Raw genomic sequence first — 22619 nt, 5'->3', positions numbered from 1 at the left:
CACTCTCTCTTCCTGCTGCCTTTCCCCGGCCCCCTCAGTCTTCTCTACAGACTCCTGGTCTTGCCGCCTTCTCGGCTTTCCTGTTTTCTCCTTCTCTTCACACGAACCAGAGTGACTTCCCAAACTTCCTTGGCCTCTGTGGTATGCTCGGATGCCTGAGTCGAGCACATCCCTTACTCTAAAAATACAGACAGCCGTCATGCGTAATTATTTACACAGTAAAGGTGTCTGTTCCAGTTCTCAACTTTTTAAAGCAGGTGATGTGAATCATTTTTATTTCCTCAAAGCAGAAGTCCTGAAATGTTTACATGTATCTCTCGATAGATTTTTATCTGTGGACAGGTGTTTCCCGATAAGGGAAAGTAATGGATGTAAGGCGTTAGGCTTCTTCTTTGGCTGTCATGCTTAAGATCAAAGGAAAAATGAAGTTGGGGATTCTTCACTGACTCATAAAATAACTAGGATGAGGTCTAATTTTAGACATATATTTAAAGGATAGCTTCTTCAGATTTTCATACCATTTTGGGTGTTGCTGGTATTTGGAAAGTCATTTGGCCCTTAGAGCTTGACTCTCGCAGGCTTTTGGACTGATTGTCCCTTTTCACCATCCCAAGTGTACAAATAAAACTAGAAATGGGATGTTGTCACCTCTCAGTCCTCCTTTCGAAGGCAGCTTAAATTCAATGCCTGGAGGTCAGATTGAAGGAATTGCTTGTTTTTCTGTTTATAAATAGGACCTGCAAAGGACACCGCACAACAGGATATTAGTAGTTGTGATGTATTATGTGCCAAACTCCTTACTGTATCATTTGGGTACATATATTGAGACTCTCCAGTGTGCTGGAGACAAAAACTCTCAAACCACCACCTTTGACACTTGTGTGCCTTCTGATTTGGGGAGTCTCAGGAGAATGCAGGTCCGTTTTCCCCACCTTACGTTGTTCTCATTGATGGGCAAGGATTCGGGATCCCCCTGGTTTGCCTTTTAGGTCTTACACACACACCCAATGGCAACTTTTATTTGAGAACTAGAAACCCACTAAGATTTAGACTTTCATTTATCTGTTGTAAACGTTTCCTCTTAGCTATTCGTGATGGGAAATTAGTTCCCTAAGTAATGTGGATTATTTGGCAATTGTCTTAAACATTCTCCCAGAATACCTTTCACTAATCTTAGTACATTTCTGTGGCCATCTGTCACGATCAAATCTCTCTGCCACCCACCCTCTAGAGAAAGACACACTCAAAATAATCCAAGTGCATAGGGTTAAGATTTTTCTGAAAATACTTCTGAAACCTGTTCCCTTTAAACCCTCTTTTCCTCTCCCATTTCCCTCCCCACAACATAAACGACAACTCCAGTGTGTGTGATATCAACTGTTTTATTTGCATATGTTCCTGTAAAACATTAGTGGGGTTTTTGCGCATGTATTGTTTAATGTTTCTGATTATTATAAATATAATATGTATTCATAGTTTTTAAAATAGTACATAAGGATATACATTAGAGAATCAAGGTTACCCTCCCTGGCAGCATATACGTCTGCCAGCCCCACTCCCAAATATAACTATTGTGTTTATAAGTATTTTCCCAGGTATTGGTTACATAAAAATATATATAACTTTAAATAGACAGATATTTTAGTATATCCTTACACACAGTCCACATTATATTATACATACTGCTCCTGATTTGCATAAACCTTTTTCTTAAATTTTAAATACAATTATAGATTTATAGGTGGTTACCAAAAAAAAAAAGTGTACCAGGAGTCCCACGTACCCTTCACCCAGTTTCCCCAGTGGTAACTTCTTGCATAACTCTTGTCCAGTATCAAAGCCAGGAAATTGACCTTGATAGAATCCACAGATCTCATCTGGGTTTCATCAGTTTTACACACACTCATTTGTGTGTGTCCATATAGTTCTTCATGCACGTATTTTTTTTTTTTTTTTTTTTTTGCATTCTGCGGGCCTCTCACTGTTGTGGCCTCTCCCATTGTGGAGCACAGGCTCCGGACGCGCAGGCTCAGCGGCCATGGCTCACGGGCCCAGCCGCTCCGCGGCATGTGGGATCCTCCCAGACTGGGGCACGAACCCGCGTCCCCTGCATCAGCAGGCGGACTCTCAACCACTGCGCCACCAGGGAAGCCCCATGCACGTATTTTTTAATTGCATAAGTGGCTTTGTGCTACATGTCACTATATTTCTGCCTTCACTGCTTATGCGATTTATCCACGCACCTGTGTGTACAGCTAGTTCCTTGTTTCTACTCCTGAAGAGGATCCCATAGTTTACATCTTCCACCTGTTATGTACCTGTTCCCCAACAGTGGACACTGAACCAGCTTCTCTCTTCCTACCTGCACAGACAGTACTTCAGTGAAGAGTCTCACCCATGTGCCCTTGTGGATTTGTGTCAGATACACAGACAGGAGTGGGATTGCTGAGGCATTTGTGTACTTGGCTCTGCAGAGTGTCTGCATAAGTCCATATGCCAGCAGGCATGGCATGAAAAGTTCCTGGATTCCTACATTGTGTAACTGCTTAAGATATAATCCTGGGGTTTAAGATCTAAAGCCTAAAATGTCATAGAAAATCATAGGAAAAAAAACTTTAAAAAATTTTTTTTACTCATGGTAAGAGATTTTGTATGATATGAAACTTATATTGAAACTACAGATAATTTTAAATCTCTGAATGGTATCATGTGATTTCAGATCTTTTTTCCAGTATCGTTGTCTTTCCTTTTCCCATCTCCCCAAATAACATATCTGATTATAAACACAGCTTTTATTTACTTATTTATTTTTTGAGAGGAAGGCTCTTGGCTATAATGTCTAAAGTTCTGAGGACATGATTCATTTCAAGCCAGGATATAGTTCTAAGGGATGAAAAAAATAAGGGTGAGAGTGGAAATTTAGAAAAAAAATCCGTTTCTGTTATATTAAATAATCACTGTAGCAGCTTCCCTGGTGGTGCAGTGGTTAAGAATCCGCCTGCCGATGCAGGGGACACAGGTTCGATCCCTGGTCTGGGAAGATCCCACACGCCGCGGAGCAACTAAGCCCGTGCGCCACAACTACAAGCCTAAGCTCTAGAGCCCGCGAGCCGCAGCTACCAAGCCCGTGTGCCACAACTACTGGAGCCCGCGCACCTAGAGCCCATGCTCCGCAACAAGAGAAGCCACTGCAATGAGAAGCCCACGCACCACAACGAAGAGTAGACCCCACTCGCCGCAACTAAAGAAAGCCCGCACGCAGCAACAAAGCCCAACACAGCCAAAAATTAATTAATTATAAAAAAAATAATCACTGTAATGAGACTTAGGCAGCACAAGCATCTTTCATCCTGTTTACATGTGCCATGCCCCAGCCAGGATGTCGGTGGCCCACCTGTTGTCACTGCTACAGCCACTAACTGCTTACTGAGAAGGAAAGTTTAGGCAAATTGTCACTAGACAGGCTGGATTTCACAGGCTTCTGTGAAATAGACTGACTTGTATAAAAATACACTGCTGTTCTGTGTCAGTGGCCTCAGTTCTTTGAAAGATACTTCCATGATTGTGTCTGTCTTAACTGATTTTGAAAACACACAGTTTTCAAAACATCTCATTTGCATTCACTGAGGTACTGCTTCGTGGGCAGCATAATCAAATGGACTGTTTACACACTTATTAGGTGTCAGCAACTCAGCTTGTTTGTCCATCCGAGCCCTCTTAGTGAGAGGTAGTTCTCTGGTCCTAGTATGACTTTGAGAATCCTCTAAAATGGGAGTAGCAGAGTTCTATCCATTGGTCTCATGGAGCCAGTCCACGGAACAGTAGTTTTTAATTTAGCACATTTTTTTTCCATGTCAGTATAGAATGACGGCACCTTTGTTAATTGGTTTCTATCGGGCAGTTTATTTAAACTTCTTCAGTAAAACCATAGCCTTGATTTGATTTGTTAACATGATTTTTCAGCTGAAGGTAGACTCCTAGAAATTCAAGAAAACTAAATTTACTAATAGATGAGTTAACATATCAACAATCACTTGGCTGTAGTGAGAAACAAGAAAGCTATTAAGAATTGTAAATATAAAAAATAATCTTGATAATTGAACGACTAAATGTTAGTCCAGTATATATATTGGATTGGCCAAAAGGTTCGTTCGGTTTTTTCCGTAAGACGGCTCTCACAGCACTTGGTTGTCTTTAGCTTCATTCAAAACAATTTTGTTAGATTGTATGTGACAGCTGTCATATCAGCGTGCATTTAAAAAAAAGACTTACCAAAATTGGTGATTTTTTTGTGTAGCCATTTTAATATTGAAGATGGAAGGAAAACATTTTCGGCCTGTTATGCTTTATTATTTCAAGAAAGGTAAAAACGCAACTGAAACACGAAAAGATTTGTGCAGTGTATGGAGAAGGTGCTGTGACTGATTGAACGTGTCAGAAGTGGTTTGCAAAGTTTCGTGCTGGAGATTTCTCGCTGGACGATGCTCTGCGGTCTGGTAGACCAGTTGAAGTTGATAGCAATCAAATCGAGACATTAATTGAGAACGATCACCATTATACCACTAGGGAGATAGCCGACATACTCAGAATATCCAAATCAAGCTTTGAAAATCATGTGCACCAGCTGGGTTACGTCAGTCACTTTGATGTTTCAGTTCCATGTTAAGTGGGGAAAAAACCTTCTTGACCCTATTTCTGCATGCGATTCTCTACTTAAACGTAACAAAAACGTTCCATTTTTAAAACAAATTGTGACAGGTGATGAAAAGTGGATACTGTACAATAATGTGGAATAGAAGAGATCGTGGGGCAAGTGAAATGAACACCACCAACCACACCAAAGGCCAGTCTTCATCCAGAGAAGGTGATGTTGTGTATATGGTGAAATTGGAAGGGAGTCCTCTGTTATGAGCTCCTTCTGGAAAACCAAACGATTAATTCCAACAAGTACTGCTCCCAATTAGACTAACTGAAAGCAGCACTCGACTAAAAGCGTCCAGAATTAGTCAACAGAAAACGCATAATCTTCCATCAGGATAACACAAGACCGCATGTTTCTTTGATAACCAGGCAAAAACTGTTACAGCGTGGCCGGGAAGTTCTGATTCATCCGCCGTATTCACCAGACATTACACCTTCAGATTTCATTTCGGTCTTTACAAAATTCTCTTAATGGAAAAGATTTCAGTTACCTGGAAGACTGTAAAAGGATAACGCAAGACTGCATGTTTCTTTGATGACCAGGCAAAAACTGTTACAGCGTGGCCGGGAAGTTCTGATTCATCCGCCATATTCACCAGACATTACACCTTCAGATTTCATTTCGGTCTTTACAAAATTCTCTTAATGGAAAAAATTTCAGTTACCTGGAAGACTGTAAAAGGCACCTGGAACAGTTCTTTGTGCAAAAAGATAAAAAAGTTTTGGGAAGATAGGGTTTCCCTGGTGGCGCAGCGGTTGAGAGTACGTCTGCCAATGCAGGGGACGTGGGTTCGCGCCCCGGTCCGGGAAGATCCCACATGCCGCGGAGCAGCTGGGCCTGTGAGCCATGGCCACTGAGCCTGCGCATCCAGAGCCTGTGCTCCGCAACGGGAGAGGCCACAACAGTGAGAGGCCCGCGTACTGCAAAAAAAAAAAAAAAAAAGTTTTGGGAAGATGGAATTATGAAGTTGCCTGAAAAATGGCAGAAGGTAGTGGAACAAAAGGGTGAATACGTTGTTCAATAAAGTTCTTGGCGAAAATGAAAAATGTGTCTTTGGTTTTTACTTTAAAAACCAAAGGCGCTTTTTTGGCCATCCCAATACTTCATTAGCATATGATGTGGAACAGAGAGTAACTCATTTGCAAAGGTGAGAAGTTAATCTGGGAATGAGAAATGGCCCCTCAGTATGACTCCACCTATTGCAGTCACAGCTCATAAGCCTGTGGGTTACAAGTATGCCGCTGACCAGTGTCATCTCCTGCCTATTCTCGCCAGACACCCTTGCACTTGGCAGTGATCACCAGCCAGGAGGCTGTGGTGGAGGACTTGCTGAGGGCCGGGGCCGACCTCACCCTTCTGGACCGCTCGGGTAACTCTGCTTTGCACCTGGCTGCCAAAGGAGGACACGATGAAATTCTCAGCATTTTACTCAAGCACAAGAAGGCAGCACAACTTATCAACCACCCCAACGGGGAAGGTAAGAGACAGTCACACATCATGGTGTAACCCTCTCTGTCTGCTTTCTACACAAAAAGTAGCTCTCTGGTAAATGTGTGTTATTTGATTGGCACCCCAGAGTGCTTTCCTTAATCACTTAGAATTCATCATCTCTTATGGAAATTTCCATTGCTGGCTGTAGCTAATTCCTTTAAAGATGATTTGGAATAGGCAGTCAGTAGGAGGAAAAAGCAAAGGCCTGAGCAAACACCAGTCTTGGTATGTAGAAAGCATCCGTTATTCGGAGAATGTTTATATGCTCTCAGTGTCTCCTGAGAACGTGAAAGGAGTCTGGGTTTACATGCAGAATAACTGACTTACAGCACCTGTAAAGACTGTCTGAAGGAGAGATTCTGTTGGCACTCGACATGCTGACCCCCGACAGCCTTCCCTCCCCGTGACCGTGCCTGTGCTTGGGCTGCAGGTCTGAACGCCATTCACGAGGCCATGATGAGCAACAGCTTGCCGTGTCTGCTGCTGCTCGTGGGCGCCGGGGCTGACGTCAACGCTCAGGAGCGGAAGTCGGGGCGCACGGCGCTGCATCTGGCCGTGGAGCACGACAACATCTCCTTGGCTGGCTGCCTGCTCCTGGAGGTGAAGGATGCGCTTACCTGCCTTTGCATTCAATTCCCAAAGGGGATTGGGGGAAATCTTTTCGAAGAATGATGTCGCGAACAGGTTATCTCCCTACATTCTGCTCCACCTTTGTAACATCTACTCTATCTACTCGATGCTTCAGAATAGCAGCTCAGGCTCTCCCGGCATCCCTTGCCTGGTTATTTCTAACTGGGGATTTCTTCAATGGCAGAGCCTGCCCAAAATAGCAACAGGGCTGGTAATATGACCCGGGGAGCCATGCAGACAGGGGGAGGCGGGGACAAAAGGGCGAGAGAACCTTGGACTAACCGTTTTCTGTGTGGGGGATTTTAGGGTGATGCCCATGTAGACAGCACCACCTATGACGGAACTACACCCCTGCACATAGCAGCTGGGAGAGGGTCCACGAGGCTGGCAGCTCTTCTCAAGGCAGCAGGTAAGGGAGCCTGGCGGTCGGTGATGGAAAATGTCATCAGGAATGCAAACCCAGCCTCAGTAGAGCAGCCACGCCACCTTCTTAAGCCACAGACCCGCTGCAGAAAGGCACAAGTAAATAAAAGTTCTCTGGCAAATCACATTCAACTGCCGTAGAGGCACTGTTTGGACTAGTAGTCCCGGGCTTCGTGCTGACAGTCACGTTAGTTTTTACTCTCCAGTTCACCTGTTTGTTTTGGATGTGGGTTGTCTTCATTGACTCCCATGACAAGAGCTCTTAACGTTGAATCGAATTCCTTGTAGAACTCGGAGCAGTATCCACCTCAGGTCATGTCACAAGTCCTCAGAAGGAAAAGTTTATTGGTATAAGAAATGATTTAAAGACTTCCTTTTGCAAGAAAGGTCCCTGAGAAGCCAGAGTAATAGGAAGAAACAAGTGGGCGGTGTGTTGAGTACTGTCATGTACCAGGCACTAAACATCGCTAGCTGCTGTTGGGCTGTTGGGCTATAGGCACTCCACACGCACTGTCTCATTTAGTCTTACTTAATCCACAATAACCCTTTGAGACAAAGCCCATTATTAGCCCCATTTTATAGCCAAGGAAACAGACTAGAGAGACTTCTGCATCCCGGTCCCAGGGCCCCAGTAAGGGGCAGAGCTGTGAGTCACACCTCGTCACCCTGAACTTCCAGACTCCATTCTCTCTGCTGTGTTTCTGTCCCCTGTTTTGCTCAAGGATTTGAAGGTGTTATTCCAATTCAATCCTCTCTTCCTGTGAAATACAGAAAAAATTATTCCTGCTCATCCTTGAATCTCTACTGCCTTGTGTATTTAGAACCTCAAAAAATGTTTAATGGAATTGGTATCTCAAGCCTGTCCTGGCCTATGTGATTTACCTCAGAGGTTATTAAATTTTTTTTAGAAAATAAATGCTTCACAAATTCAAGAAAAGAGAAGATTAAATACCTTCTAAAAAAAACTGAGGCCAGAAAAATATGAGAACCTTTTCTTTGGCAGCACTACATTTTTCTGACATCACATCCCGAATAAGCAGCAGCCTTTTCTTTCCTCCTTTGTCAAGTTGACGTTCCCGTGAACAAGAGACGATGATTGCAGTGTGGATGAATAGTGTGGGGAGTCACTGGTTATAATTAAGAAATGCCTTCAGACGAGAAGCTCTGACCCTTCCAAGAATGCTTTCTCTCTAATTCTCAGTATCCCATGAAAGGAGTAGCAAGTAGCAGTTTCTCCAGTATATAAATGAAGAAACTCAGAAGAAAAACCTAGTCCTGGGCTTCCCTGATGGCGCAGTGGTTGAGACTCCGCCTGCCAATGCAGGGGACACGGGTTCGAGCCCTGGTCCAGGAAGATCCCACGTGCTGGGGAGCAACTAAGCCCACGCCACAACTACTGAGCCTGTGCTCTAGAGCCTGCTAAGCCACAACTACTGAAGCCTGTGCACCTAGAGCCTAGGCTCCGCAATAAGAGAAGCCACCGCAATGAGAAGCCCGCGCACCGCAACGAAGAGGGGCCCCCGCTCATTGCAACTAGAGAAAGCCCACGCGCAGCAGCGAAGACCCAACGCAGACAAAAATAAACAAAATTTAAAAACAAAATTTAAAAACAAAAACAAAATCCTAGTCCTGAGCTCAGAGTCATGAAGAAGATCACGTAAGGAACAGACCTAGTTAAGCTTCTCCATCTTGGGTCCTGCAAATTGTTCATCCTACTTTCTCTACTGTTTCCGTGGTCGGGTGACACTTACTGCCCCAGAGATCAGGCTGCAGCTGGGAGAACAGAGTAAGAAGTGGCATGCAGATCCTCTCATTATTATTATTATTATCTCTATTATTATTTATTATCCCCTATTATTGAAGTTGGTCAAGAGTCAAACGTCCTCCCAGCAAGACTAAAACAAGGTCCTCTTTCCAAAAGGGGAGCGTGCTGAACTTCCTACTGTTCATCAGGCAGCAATAAAATAGTCTCTCTAAGCCTTTGAGAAGTTAACTCTAGCCTTAATTTTTGAGTTACTTCAGGTGTTTCTCGCTGCTGGCTAAGGAACAGACCAGATTTTCCAAGATTGGCCCTAACTTTTTCAACAACTCCACATCCTACCAGAAGGTTTTCTTGGCATTTTGCGTTTAAGGATCAGTGCCGTACCCAGGAGTAAAGCGGAACAGGTTGGCACTAGACAGCAGCAGCTTTGCTCTTTTGAGCCAGCAGGTGAAGAGGCTGAGAAACGTGCGGCGCTGGGCATCAATTTGAACATTTAGGACCTTAATCCCGAGCGTGCACCCTGGTCCCTGTAAACTGCTGCCGTCGGTCCTCAGGTTAAAGATGCATCGTTCACTTGAAAACTGTCCTATAGCGTCAAATGTGAGAGTCAGCGTGTTCCAGGTCTTTTGTTTTTGAAAGTGTCCTTAGCCATATGGGGTATCTGCAGTCACCTTTACAGTCAAGATGCATTAGAACTTATTTAAATTTAAATTTTTAAGTTTAAAAGCAGGTTTCTGGATGTTTCAGTAGAAAATGTGTTTTATATGCTTATAAATAAACATGTTTTACCTGTTTATAGACTCTGACCCCTGCAGGCAGTTAGAAGTTGACAAGATGTGGGTTTACCTAACGCTGTGTTAACTTGACTTCGCAGGAGCAGATCCCCTGGTGGAGAACTTTGAGCCTCTGTACGACCTGGATGACTCTTGGGACGAGGATGGAGAGGATGAAGGAGTCCTGCCAGGAACCACTCCTCTGGATATGGCCACCAGCTGGCAGGTGAGTGCGGCTCCGCCCGTGTGCTCGCTGCTCCTGAGGGAGCTCCAGGTCCAGGGACGTCAGAGCAGGTGGCCTTCCTCGGTCTTTACTCCCCAAAGCACATGCCTGTTATTTTTTAAGAAAGTCTGCTTGTCAAGAGCTGTATTTATCTTGAAAAGCCTATCTGTGAAAGATCTAGGTCAGCAGAGTTCTGAGTGTAAAAGTATATGGCTAATCAGATCAGAGTTAGATGAGAGAAACACAAAATTCACGTTACAGGTTACCCACTCTGAACTTACACCACAGTCGTTCCCATCTCAGTTTCTGAAGCCAGGATAACTGTTACGGTTGGCTTGAACTTCGGTAAGTGATTTCTGAACATAAAAAGAAATGGGGATTCTTCTGAGGATCTGCACAAATGTAAACAAAGTAAACAGCCTTAAAGCTTTCCTCGGAACTCTGCTGACCTGAGATCTGAAGGCGAAAGCAGTTACTGGGTCTTTTGGGCGTCGGGAGGGGAGCCAGAGGGAGGAGGTGGGCGGCCCAGCTGAATATTAACCCTTCGCAGGGCCAGGTGCCGCTCCCTGTCCAAAACTGCCCGCTTGCCCCTCGCGGGCCGCGTGGGTTGAGCTGAGTGACCCTGGCGGAGAGACCACACGGCTCTCTTTACGTTGAACGCCTGGTTTTCCCAGAAGCCTCACCACAGAACACAAAGATAACCCACTTCAGTGACCCCATGTGGTCCTCGCCCAGGTCAGCCAGCCACCGAGTGACTGCAGAGAGCGCAGAACAGCCCCCAGAGCTATGCAGTTTTGGTTTTTTCCTCCCTTTTAACCTAAGACTTTTCTGGCCCCGCAGTTAAAACGTGGATGGTGCCAGGAGGCTGACCCCAAGCCCTGTGAGCGTTTGTACACCTCAGTTTGGGCACGTTCGTAAAACTCGCTCTCAGAAGCCTTTTCACTAGGGAGGAGGGGCAGCCGCAGAGCCCAGCTTCACAGCTCAGCGTGAGCTCAGCCCCCTCCCTAGCTCTCAGGGAACATCGCTGACCCACACGTGGCTGACTGGGTGGCCTAGACTGCCTCTGCCCCTCAGCAGGGCCGTGGCCTTGGCTCTGTGTGAGGCTGGGTTGGGTCTTGCTCCCCACCTCAGGCGGCTCCCGTGGAGCACAGCCTCCCAGGCCCAGAGCCCCCCAGAGGGCACGCGTATTCCCGGGCGATGGTACTGACCCCTCTTCCCATTCCTCCGTCTTTGGGGTCCTGGCCCCTCCCGAGGAGGACACGCCGAGTCCTTTATATTACAGAGAAGCAGATTTCCCTCATGGTCCCTGTAACGTGCAACATCTCCCCGTGCTGTTCCTCCCAACAGGTATTTGACATATTAAATGGGAAACCCTATGAGCCAGAGTTTACATCTGACGATTTACTGGCACAAGGTGAGTTGTGGGAGAAGCGGGTTCTTTGAGCCAGTGTCATCTCCACCCTGTCACTGAAGGGTGGGGGGGTCAGGGTGTGCTGTGAAAGGCACAGGGGCTTCTCTCAGAATCAGGAGACCCTGGAGGGGCGCCACGGAGAAGGTCCGGCTGTAAATTACGACAGCGTGGGCTGCTGCCAACTTCCACGTGAAGGAACGTGACTGCTTCCCCGGGGCGGGAGGGTGAGCGGTGTGGCAGTGATCCATCCCTCCGGAGCGTCTCTGGTCGGTTAGGACGGTCGTGTTTCTTCTTTATTCTCTTCAGGAGACATGAAACAGCTGACTGAAGATGCGAAGTTGCAGCTCTACAAGTTGCTAGAAATTCCTGATCCAGACAAAAACTGGGCTACTCTGGCACAGAAATTAGGTTTGGGGATACTAAATAATGCCTTCCGGCTGAGTCCTGCTCCTTCCAGAACTCTCATGGACAACTACGAGGTAACACGTCGTCTTACATCTTTGACTACGTTTATTTGACTTTGCTCTGTTAACACCATTGGCCGGAGCATACTCCCTTTCCTTCTCCCTTAACTCTGAGGTAGAAAATCAGTCATTACCCGTGTCCTGGGAGGGTTGACCCAGGACAGCAGGAAACCCACCTTGGCTGTTTTCAGACACCTTGAGACTTGCTGCAGAAATGCTACTTAGAGTGTCAGGATGGTCACAGAACTCTGATCTCGCTGAACAAAGACGAAAGACTGTAATCAACCTTCATGCCTTGCCCTCCCCAAGAACATGCCTTGATCGCATGTCAGCACATGGAACCAGTGACGTGACTCCTTGCGGAGCCATTACCTGGTGATGCTTTCCTTTCTAAAACGAAAAGGTAGAAAAACACGGGGTGAAATTACTTTCTGTGGCAAAGTTCATCATCAGCTCGTTTCTCAGTGGTTTCCAGAGCTTCAGGGATATGGGGTAGACTTCACTCTGGGTAGAGTTTTACTGCCTCAGCACCTTCTCTGCTTACTATAAAGTGCTTCTCCGTGATTTCCTGAGTGGTCTTTGAGCTGAAACAGGAAACTTGATTCAAAGACCGCGTATCTTTGAGTTGCTCTCTGCCCTGAGAGCAACCTCCCAGGCTGCCGGCTATCTCGGGGGAAGGGGCGTGCTGTCGTGTTCACAGCCTGCCTGCTTGTCCCTGCACAGCTTTGAACGCAGAGACATCCTCTTTCTTCATTTCTGTCTCGCAGGTCTCTGGGGGGACAATAAAAGAGCTGGTGGAGGCCCTGAGGCAGATGGGCTACACCGAAGCCATTGAAGTGATCCAAGCAGCCTACTGCACGTCGGGCAGTGCGGCCACCAGCCCGGTGGAGGCTGCCCCCCAGGCCCACTCGCTGCCCTTCTCGCCTGCTTCCACAGGGCAGCAAATAGGTAAAGAAAAAGGATTGAAAAAGCGGTCGAGACATTTCCCCGCCCTGCCAGGCTGGCGCCTTCAGCCTCTGGGGCTGTGGTCTGTCCTCCCCACCACCACCTCCCGGACACGCCGTCCGCTACATCCGTCTCCCTCGGGGACCATAGGTTGTACTGTCTTCCCCTCCGGACGCTACCATTCAGGGGAGGGGCTGTCCCCACAACAGCCACATGGGCACCCGAGTCGCTCAGGTTCACGGTAAATACCAAAACAGCAGGCTGCAGGCGGTGAAGGCCAGCATTACTTCTCTCACTGCTTAAATTTACGAAAGAGAGAGAAACGTCCAGACCCGGGTCGGTGGAGGCAGGACTAGCGCCCCAGGCTGTGGACTGACGCTGCGATGTTTCCCACCGCTGCCCAGGCTCCCCTCCTGTGGTCCTGTCTCTCCTCCCTTCAGCCTCCCCCCGCGTCCACAACGCTGCCCCGTCACCCCACCTAGAACGCGTGCCCTAATGGACTCCCAGCGCCACAGTCCTCCATTTCCCTTCAAATGTATTCTCCCGCCCTAACAACCATTTCTCTCATGCTCTCTCCTCCTACGCTGCCCACACCCCTTCCCACTCCTCACTCATCCCGTGTCCTCGCCTCACTCCACCGAGAACAGAGGAACCACTAGACTTCTCTCATCTTTGCACCATCAGACCTCCAGCCCGCCTGGGCCCGCCTCTTGCCCAGCCAGGTCCTGCTCCTCTAACCCTCGCTTTGCTCTCATGCCTTAGCATTTTCTCCCTCCCGACTAGATCCCCTCGCAAGCGTGCTGTAGTTTCTCTCATCTTTTCAAAAGAAGACGGAAACAAACATCCCCTTGATTCCCCCATCCCCTTTAGCCGCAGCCCGATTTCTCTGTTCTCCTACCCAGCCAGGCTTCCCGGAAGAACTCTGTAGCGTTCTTCTCTCCACCTCCTCTCCTCTCTCCTCGACACCCTGTGCCTGCACCAGGCCCCTCTCACCACGAGGACCGGCGTCTGCTCACATCTGGTCGCCATCCGCTCGCAGCGCGCATCCCGGGGGACCGCTCTTCAGACAGCCTCCCCTCCGGGCTCTCCCCTGGCACGCTCACCTCCACACTCACCTTTTAAAGTTGCAGCCTCCAGAGCCCCATCCTAGGTGCTCCTTACTTGTCCTCACCTGCCCAGGACTCTTGATACCCACTCACAGCCAGGCTCGGCGCTGGCCACGGCGGTCACAAGCACTGCTATCCTCCAAGAGGTTGCGACTGCGTGTGAACGCTCGCTGGCCCCGACCGCCCCCACCCAGCCCACCTCCATCTCTTGCCTTGATGCCTGCCGCAGCTCCTAGTCAGTCTCCCTGTTTCCAATCTCTCCGCCCGCCTTCAGGCCATTCCCTACACAACAGGTAGTGTGATTCTTTTTAAAAATGACGTTCCTCCCTCCCCTTCATTCAGCCATTCAACAGATCTCTACTGAGCACATCTGGCGTGCCCACCCAGCAGTGTTGCAGGCGTTGAAGATGGGTCAGTGAGCAGCAAAGACAGTGTCCCTGCTTTATCTGCTCTCTCTTTCAAACATCGCTTTCGCCTGTGCTTCCTCCTGCCCCCCTGCCCTGCCGCGTGTTCCTTCTGCCCCCCCAGATCACTAGTCCGATCCAGGCTCAGGGTCTTTGAGCTTTCTCGTCCCCTTCCCCGCAAAGGTCCTTACCTGGCGGGCTCCTTCTTGCCGTTCAGTTTCAGCACTGGTGTCACCTTGCTGGGGTGGGAGGGCCCTTCCTAGGGGAGTGAGGACAGGTGTTGTGCACGCTTTAGAAAGGAATAGCGTATCCACCAGAAAACCACCCGCATCTCCTGTCATATGACCTGACGCTCCATCTGCACAAACAAAGAAGTAGGTAAATACTTATATTTTAAAAAGCCTTAAGCCCTCAATTTGTAGTTATTTTTAAAATACCTCACAGTTCCTAGCACATAACAGAAACCCATAAAGATTGATGGGTTGAATAAATCAATGACAATAGCCATGCCCCTGCCATTAAGGTCTTAACGTTTTAACACTGGAATTTAATATACAAGAAGATAGCTTTTTGATTCGCGTACGGTAGACTTCTGTTTCCTTGGTCACTCTCCCCCTATAGGAAATAATTCACATTGCTCAGATCCCTCAAGACACTTCTCAAAGGAGAATCTGACCTAATTGCCCAGTAGAGGCTCATTTTCATCAAAATCACTCACTTTTTTGGCTACCAAAATATTTTTGAGGCAATGTATAGTGTCTAATAGCATACGAGGCCCAGAGGGAGATCTCATTTCCTACTTCTGTCACCAATTTATTTTGCCTACGTTCAGCAATTTCCCCAGCTATAAAATAGGTAATACAGTGGGTGGAAAAAATACACCTAATTTCTAAGAAAAAAAAAAAAGGTACACTTTGAGTCTAGAGAATTCAGAAAGGATTCTGATAAACATGAGGCTAGATTATAAGAAAGAGAGGTGAAAGCACTTGGCTAACTTTGACATTTTCACACTTTTTATAAAGCTCAGTGTTTTCTGTCCCCACCCCCCCACCCCCCCAATTCCCCCCCCACCCCGCGCCGTGAACAGTAGCAACACCTGGGGCGGCGTAGGTGGGCCCGTGGTGACTGGTGGAGGGGAACAGGCAGAATTCTGCAGCCCACGAGCCTTCCAGATACACACGGGAGCCCAGCGGGGATGGCCGTGTTCCCCGTGCACCCCTGTGAGTCCGTGCTTTCTCCCCCCAGACGAGTTCCGGGACGACAGCGTCTGTGACAGCGGCGTAGAGACATCCTTCTGCAAACTCAGCTTCACAGAGTCTCTGACCAGCGGCAGCTCCTTGCTAACTATTAACAAAGTGCCCCACGATTACGGGCAGGAAGGACCTCTAGAAGGCAAAATTTAGCCTGCTGGCAGCTTCCAACACCGAGTAAACCAAAGCTCTGAAATTCCATCGCGTTGTCCAGAGGAAGGAAGTGCATCCGAAGTGCTCCAAGGAATACCGGCCTGCTTGGATCGCGCTGGGTGTAATTCAAGGCCTTAAACGTGGATTTCTTCTTTGGTTCTGAAATGAATTTTAGTTCAGTTGACTTACCGATAGCGTCTACGATCACAGCCCGCGGCTGGGCTGACGCCTCTTCGGGAGTGCGGTAGCTTGTTGAGCTCTACCAGCTGCTTTCTGCTCTCATTGCTGCTGTCCCTCTGCTGCTTCCCCACTGTCATTAAAAGTTGTCACAGTCCCTACTGGGTGTTCCTTCTGGCCGTCCATAGCACAGTTGTGCATTCAGATTAAGGATTATGAATTTTAAAGTGAGAGTTATTTGGTGTGTGATTTTAAAAAAAAAAAAAAGAAGGCTCATTAGGACTTCCCTGGCTGTCTTGTGGTTAGGACTCGGTGCTTCCACTGCAGGAGGCCCGGGTTTGATCCCTGGTTGGGGAACTAAGATCCCGCAAGCTTGAGTGGCTGGAAAAAAAAAAAAAAAAAAAAAAAAGCTCACTGCTTTTCCTAATGTGGTTCTCTCTGTGATTTGAAAAAAGAATATGTACATGTCAGTATTTAAACATGGTTACAATCAGTCCTGAAAATGGTATTTCCCCCCTTGGCTGCATTTTGCTATTGTAAATATGTTTTTTAGATCAAATACTTTAAAGGAAAAAATGTTGGATTTATAAATGCTATTTTTTATTTTACTTTTATAATAAAAGGACAAGTAAATTGATGAGCTCATCTTGTTTGATCTCTACAAATATTTTTCTAAGATTATTCCTTATAATCACGGGATCATTCCATAGCCTGGTTCTCACATTCACAGTTCCCTCTAGAATCAATTTTTTGATCCAGAAATGAGCAAAAAAAAAAAAAATATTTCAACCTGGGATGAAAGCTTTGGGTTTGTCAAATCCTTGCCAGGCTCATTTCATTTAGGCTGTGTCACTTCATCTTCCTCCATCATCTCATGCAAAACTGTTTCCTCTTCAACCCTCAGTGTGTTCCCAACGCCTCTGCGATGCATAAAGTATTGAAAAGCCTTCCAGCACGAAGCTTTGCTGAACTCTTCACTCAAGAGGTTGAAAATAAGGGAGAGGAGAAATGAAAAGTGTTTGAATGAGGTGGTGTGCAACCCAGATCCTTCTTCCACAAAGGACTTGTCAGCCCAGCTGCTGGGGGCACACTAAACCAGTCCTTCATTGTCATTTCAACAGTCTTCACCAGCTATAGATTCCATCTCAAGAAACCACTTTCTTTGCTCATCCATAAGTAACTCTTCATCCCTTTAAGATTTATTATGCGGTTGCAGCACTTCAGTCACATCTTCAGGCTCCACCTCTAATTCTACTTATTGTTTCCACCACATCTGCAGTTCATTCTCCACTGAAATCTTGGCCCCCTCAAAGTCGTCCATGAGGGCTGGAATCAACTTCTTCCAAACTCCTGTAGGAATGTGGATACTTTGACCTCTTCCCATGGATCATGAATATTCTTCATGGCATCTAGAATGGTGAATCCTTTCCAAAAGGTTTTCAATTGAATTTGCCCAGATCCAGCAGAGGAATTTCTACCTATAGCCTTACAAAGTGTATTTCTTAAATGATAAGACTTGAAAGTGGAAATTACTCCTTGATCCACGGCTGCAGAATGGATGTTGTGTTAGGAGGCATGAAAACATCATTAATCTTATTGTGCATCTCCATCAGAGCTCTCAGGTAACCAGGTGCGTTGTCAATGAGCAGTCCTATTTTGAAAGAAATCTTTTTCTGAGCAGTAGGTCTCAACAGTGGGCTTAAAATAGTCAGCAAACCATGTTGTAAACAGATGTGCTGTCATCCAGGCTTTGTTCTTCCATTTATGGAGCACAGGCAGAGTAGATTTAGTGTACTTCTTAAGGGCTCTAGGGTTTTTGGAATTGTTAAGTGAGCACTGGTTTCAACTTAAAGCCACCCGGTACATTAGCCCCTAACAACAGAATCAGCCTGTCCTCTGAAGCCAGGCATTGACTTCTGCTCTCTAGCTATGAAAGTCCTGGATGGCATCTTCTTCCAGTAGAAGGCTGTTTCATCGGCATTGAAAGTTTGGTGTGTGGTGTGGCCACCTCGTTCAGTTATCTTCGATCTTCTGGATAACCTGCTGCTTCACCTTGCTCTCTGATGTTATGGAGACGCCTGCCTTCCTTCAACCTCTTGAGCCAACCTCTGCCAGCTTCAGACATTTCTTCTGCAGCTTCCTCACCTTTCTCAATCTTTACAGAATTGAACAAACGGAGGGCCTTGCTCTGGAACAGGCTTTGGCTTAAGGGAATGTTGTAGCTGGTTTGATCTTCTATCAGCAATAAGGCTCTTTTGCTTTCTTACCTTTGGTGTGTTCACTGGAGGAGCACGTTTCATTCCCTTCAAGAACGGAAGGGAATTGGCTTGGCTAACTGCTGCGAGAGGCCTCGTTTTAAGCCTTTCTTGGCTTTCGACATACCTTCCTGAGCTTGTTCGTTTCTAGCTTTTGATTTAAAGGGAGAGACGTGCAACTTTTTCCTTTCACTTGAACACTTAGAGGACTTTGTAGGGTTATTAACTGGCCTGATTTCAATATTGTCGTGTCTCAGGGAATAGAGAGGCCCGAGGAGGAGAGAGACAGGGAACGGCCATTCGGTGGAGCGGTCAGAACACACACATCATTTATCGGTTAGGCTCACCGTCTTCTATGGGCATGGTTTGTGACACCTCAAGACAATTACAATAGTAACATCAGAGATCACAGATCACCATAACAAATACAATAATAATGAAAAATTCGAAATATTTCAAGAATTACCAAATTGTGACACAGAGACACGAAGTGAGCAAATACTGTTGTAAAAAATGGCGCTGGTTAACACAGGGTTACCACAAACCTTCAATTGATAAAAAAAACAAAACAAAAACCCCCTGCAATATCTGCAAAGCGCAATAAAGAAAAACGCAATCAAACGAGGAATGCCTGTATTCCAGTTTTCGAAAGTTCTACGTTTAAAGTAAAAACAGTAGCTTGAGTCTCCATGATTCTCCAACAGCAAACCCACGCCTCCATTCCTCCGCCAGTTTCATTCCTCTGTGAGAAACAGCTATTTTCCAGGCGGCCACGACGAGGCCTCTGGTCTTACGGTATCGTGCGGACACTCCTCCTCCTGAGGGGAGGGGCCTACGTTCCTTCCCTGTACATCTAGCCGGGTGTGTGACAAGGGGAGAAGTGATGCTAAGGGATTTCCAAGGTTAGGTAAGAAAATGCAATACAACTTCAGTCCCCCTGGGTCGAGTCTCTCCCTCCTGGAACCCAGTCACCAGGCATGTTCTGAGGGAGCCAGTGGCCACGTGGAGAAGCCACGTGTAGGTGTTCAACCAACAGCCTTCACCAAGGTCACAGCCAACGCCGGCGTCAACCGGCAGATGTGTGAGGGAGTGAAGCTTTGAGAGGATTCCAGCCAGAGTCACACCTGACTAGCCTTCACGCTGCCTCAGCTGACACGCGGAGGCCTGCCGCAGTGGCAGATTCAGGAGTAAATGAAACAATGGCTGATGTTTTCAGTCTTAGGTGTGTGGGCTGGCTTGTTACCATCTCCAGGTCTCTAGCCCAACAATTCCCACACCAGGAGGTCACTTTAAAGAGACGCTGACGGCAGCAGGAACAACGAAGCAACTCATGCCCAGACTAAAAATAACATTCCCCTACTTTAATAAGAAGCCCTGCTTCTGTTCCAGAAACTTCCTCTCTCTCCTCCCAGATTGCAGCACTGGCCTGAGCCTCTGCATGGTGCTCAGACAAAAAGGCTACCAACGCTGTCTGTGCCTCTGAGGAAGGAGTGTTTTTCATTTTGGACCAGCAGATGGGGAAAAATACCAGAAGGAATGCAGGAGGCAGGTGGAAAGCTACAATGGGCCTGAAATAAACCTTCCCAGGAAGCTGTCTCTCGGCAGGAAGCCATTTAAAAATAGCTTCCTGGACTTCCCAGGTGGTGCAGTGGTTAAGAATCCACCCGCCAATGCAGGGGACACGGGTTCAAGCCCTGGCCCGGGAAGATCCCACATGCCGCGGAGCAACTAAGCACGTGCGCCACAACTACTGAGCCTGTGCTCTAGAGCCCGTAAGCCACAACTACTGAGCCCGCGTGTCACAACTACTGAGCCCACATGCCACAACTACTGAAGCCTGCGCACCTAGAGCCCGTGCTCTGCAACAAGAGAAGGCACTGCAATGAGAAGCCTGCGCACCTCAATGAAGAGTAGCCCCCACTCGCCACAACCAGAGAAAGCCCACGCGCAGCAACAAAGACCCAACGCAGCCAAAAATAAAAATAAATAAATAAATAAAATAAAAATAGCTCCCTTAGAACCTTCGTCATCTTTTGAGCTTTCTCTACCCTGCAAGCATAACCTAGACTTTTTCAGGATCGGCAGTCTTTCTTTTTTGGCTGTAGGAAGCCAGCCTGCTACTCATTTACCCACCGGAGTCCCCTGCAGTAGTTGGATGTGGCGAGGATATTCCCAGCACCATCTCGGAGGGCAGCCCCACAAACCCACAAACCGGACCCTCTGCATCTTAGCAGGAGAAAAGAGGGGAAGGAGTCAGGCAGATTTGAGCATTTGTTATTTGCCAGCCCCTTTGCTTTAATGAATTCTAGTGATAATTCTCATGACATCCCCATGGGGTACATATTTAACCCCAATTTTACAATGAGGAAACAGATAATCTGAATATTAACTAACTCACCCCAGATTCAAATCCAGGTGTGTCTGATTCCACAGGTTATTCTTTAGCCATACCTGAATTCCTGTATGTAAGAGAGAAAGAAAAAAATCCATACAAATCTGTATGAGGATGATGGAGTCATAATGTACCCCAGGCAAAATGCAAAGTGAACCCAGAGTATCACTAAAAAGATATGTTGCTTAAATGTTCACATGACTTGATTTTCCCTGTAATAAGATGCTTAACTATAAATTATTCATAGACTGGAGGTCTCTAGTTACATCTCTTTCTCCTCCTTATTTTGTGTTTTGGGGGGAATTTTCTTTCTGATTGTGCTTCCACAAGTAATGGACTTAGGGAGGCACAGAAGTCCAGAGAAGGTGGAACTAAAATTCTTCTATTTTCTTAAGGATCACAGAACTTAGGGCTAGACAGTATCTTAAAGATCATCTAAATAAATCATACAAATTGCCATCTTTTTTTAAACACCTACGACGTGAAAACATCTCCTCCCTATAATCCTCAGTATAGCTGCTGCTTTGTTTCAACACCAATCCCACAGACTACAAGTTCCTGTCCATGGGTTTTCTAGGTTCGTAGCTTGGGTTTGGGGTTGAGGGAAGTGCTGAGGAGGGGCGTGAAATTAAATGGATAGCATTCTCCGTTATTATAGATTCCACTGTGTCTGTAATAGCCTGCTTCCATTACCCTGGACAAGTGACTAGGTCCACAAATTGTTAAAGTTTCTTAGAATAAGAGGGAGGAAGGGGCTGAGACAGCATTTTCTCACCTCCAGCAATTAGCTTTTCCATGTTGATATCTCTCTCCAAAATGATTATTTCATTAAGATATCACAACAACCCTCAAGGAACGAAGATATGTATTCGGTCTAGATCTCTCGAGCATCTGTCACCTGCCAGGCTCTACAGTGAGTGGTGACTCATTATCCCATATCACTTGCTCAGAAACTCTGTGAAGTAAGAACTTTGTTGCAGTTTTACAGATGAGGAGACTGAGGCACACATAAAGCATTTAAACCACAGGATCTCCCGTCTCCACTCACGTGTTTCAATAAACCACACTTGCAGTAGGGGACAGGGGTGAGTAGGGCGTCTCTCTTCCACATAGTCATGAAGGGATCCAGGCTGACAGTGACTCTCCCGCCAACCCTTGGCTCCTAAGGTCTTGCTGGGGGTGATGGTCCGGTCAGCTGGAAGGGAGAGCACGGAGAAGTACATGTGGGGGTTTAGAATGGGCTCCTTCCTCCCTCACATTGCACTGGAAAAAAACTTTAGTCCCATGGCCACACCAAGAGCTGGGAGGCTACCTACGTGGGTGATGTGATTTTGTTCCCAGTATCAGGTTCCCAGTATCAGGAGGGGGGTTGCTTTTGGCAAACAGGTCCCGGTTTCTGGCACAAATCAAAATTCCTTACCTAAAGGATGGAGATTGAACCTGAAGTTCCTTCGAGTTCCAACTTGTGTGCAAACATCCACTCACTCTGAAAGTCACCTGCAATCATGGTAAATGGCCATGACCAAGGGCAAAATCATTTCCCTGGATTAAGAAGGAAAGCAGCATTGGAAGGACTGTCACAGGTTCTCTTACGGAAATCCTCAGAGATGACCAAGGGTATTAGATCAGGTAGGATGAGGGGAGGGACAGCTACCGCAGCAACGTCTTGTTATCCCTGCTCTGACTCAGGAGGACTCCCGCTCTCCAGCCTCCATGGTCTGTAGTCCCTTAAGTGCCGTGCAAGAGCCCTTGGGCATGATGATGCTAAAGCTGAAGGTCTTCAAGGGGCCGTGGTGCTTGGGGTCCCACCCAAAGGAGAGGGACAAGCAAGTTCATCTTTCTTGCAGTCTGCAGAGAACTGGCAGAAGACTAGCAGATGAAACTGAATTCTAGCAATCCCATCTCCCAGGCTTCCTTCTTGGGACTCAGGAAGCAGAGTTGGTGCTGAAGATGGTGAGATGAAACCTCGAATACGATGGCATCAGCTCAGGGAGGGTGACGAGTTGATGCCGGATACCAGATAACCATGTTGCTAGGTCTATTCTCTGGCCAGAGAGA

General features: G+C 46.9%; 1 protein-coding gene and 1 long non-coding RNA gene across 10 annotated transcripts in view; one reads left to right on the top strand and one right to left on the bottom strand.

The window, feature by feature from the left end:
• NFKB1 (nuclear factor kappa B subunit 1) overlaps window positions 1–16551 on the top strand; it is a 121999-nt gene extending 105448 nt beyond the window's left edge. For 6 of the 8 annotated variants that reach the window (XM_019926486.3, XM_019926485.3, XM_073805559.1 and 3 more), the window contains 8 exons: window positions 5978–6179; window positions 6624–6793; window positions 7130–7232; window positions 9883–10007; window positions 11352–11418; window positions 11722–11894; window positions 12647–12827; window positions 15580–16551. In XM_019926486.3, coding sequence (XP_019782045.1) covers window positions 5978–6179; window positions 6624–6793; window positions 7130–7232; window positions 9883–10007; window positions 11352–11418; window positions 11722–11894; window positions 12647–12827; window positions 15580–15737 — 1179 coding nt within the window. In that variant the 3' untranslated portion in view covers window positions 15738–16551. Of the gene's footprint in view, window positions 1–5977; window positions 6180–6623; window positions 6794–7129; window positions 7233–9882; window positions 10008–10265; window positions 10350–11351; window positions 11419–11721; window positions 11895–12646; window positions 12828–15579 lie in introns of those variants that run through there. The other 2 variants (XM_019926489.3, XM_019926491.3) reach the window with 2 other exon arrangements.
• On the bottom strand, window positions 1367–21974 carry LOC141278823 (uncharacterized). Of its 2 annotated transcripts, XR_012332166.1 has the most exons (4): window positions 21610–21974; window positions 21337–21516; window positions 20568–20628; window positions 1367–14692 (listed from the first exon to the last, which is right to left on the bottom strand). It is a non-coding gene; the product is annotated as an uncharacterized lncRNA (long non-coding RNA). The 2 variants fall into 2 exon arrangements; XR_012332167.1 differs by lacking the exons at window positions 20568–20628; window positions 21337–21516; window positions 21610–21974 and adding an exon at window positions 15431–15584.
• Between the last annotated feature and the right edge of the window lie 645 nt (window positions 21975–22619).

This window comes from Tursiops truncatus, chromosome 5, assembly GCF_011762595.2.
Source record: "Tursiops truncatus isolate mTurTru1 chromosome 5, mTurTru1.mat.Y, whole genome shotgun sequence".
In the NCBI taxonomy this organism is placed as follows: domain Eukaryota; kingdom Metazoa; phylum Chordata; class Mammalia; order Artiodactyla; family Delphinidae; genus Tursiops; species Tursiops truncatus.
The sequence above is the reverse complement of the archived record's forward strand: the minus strand, read 5'-3'. Positions and strand labels throughout refer to the sequence as shown.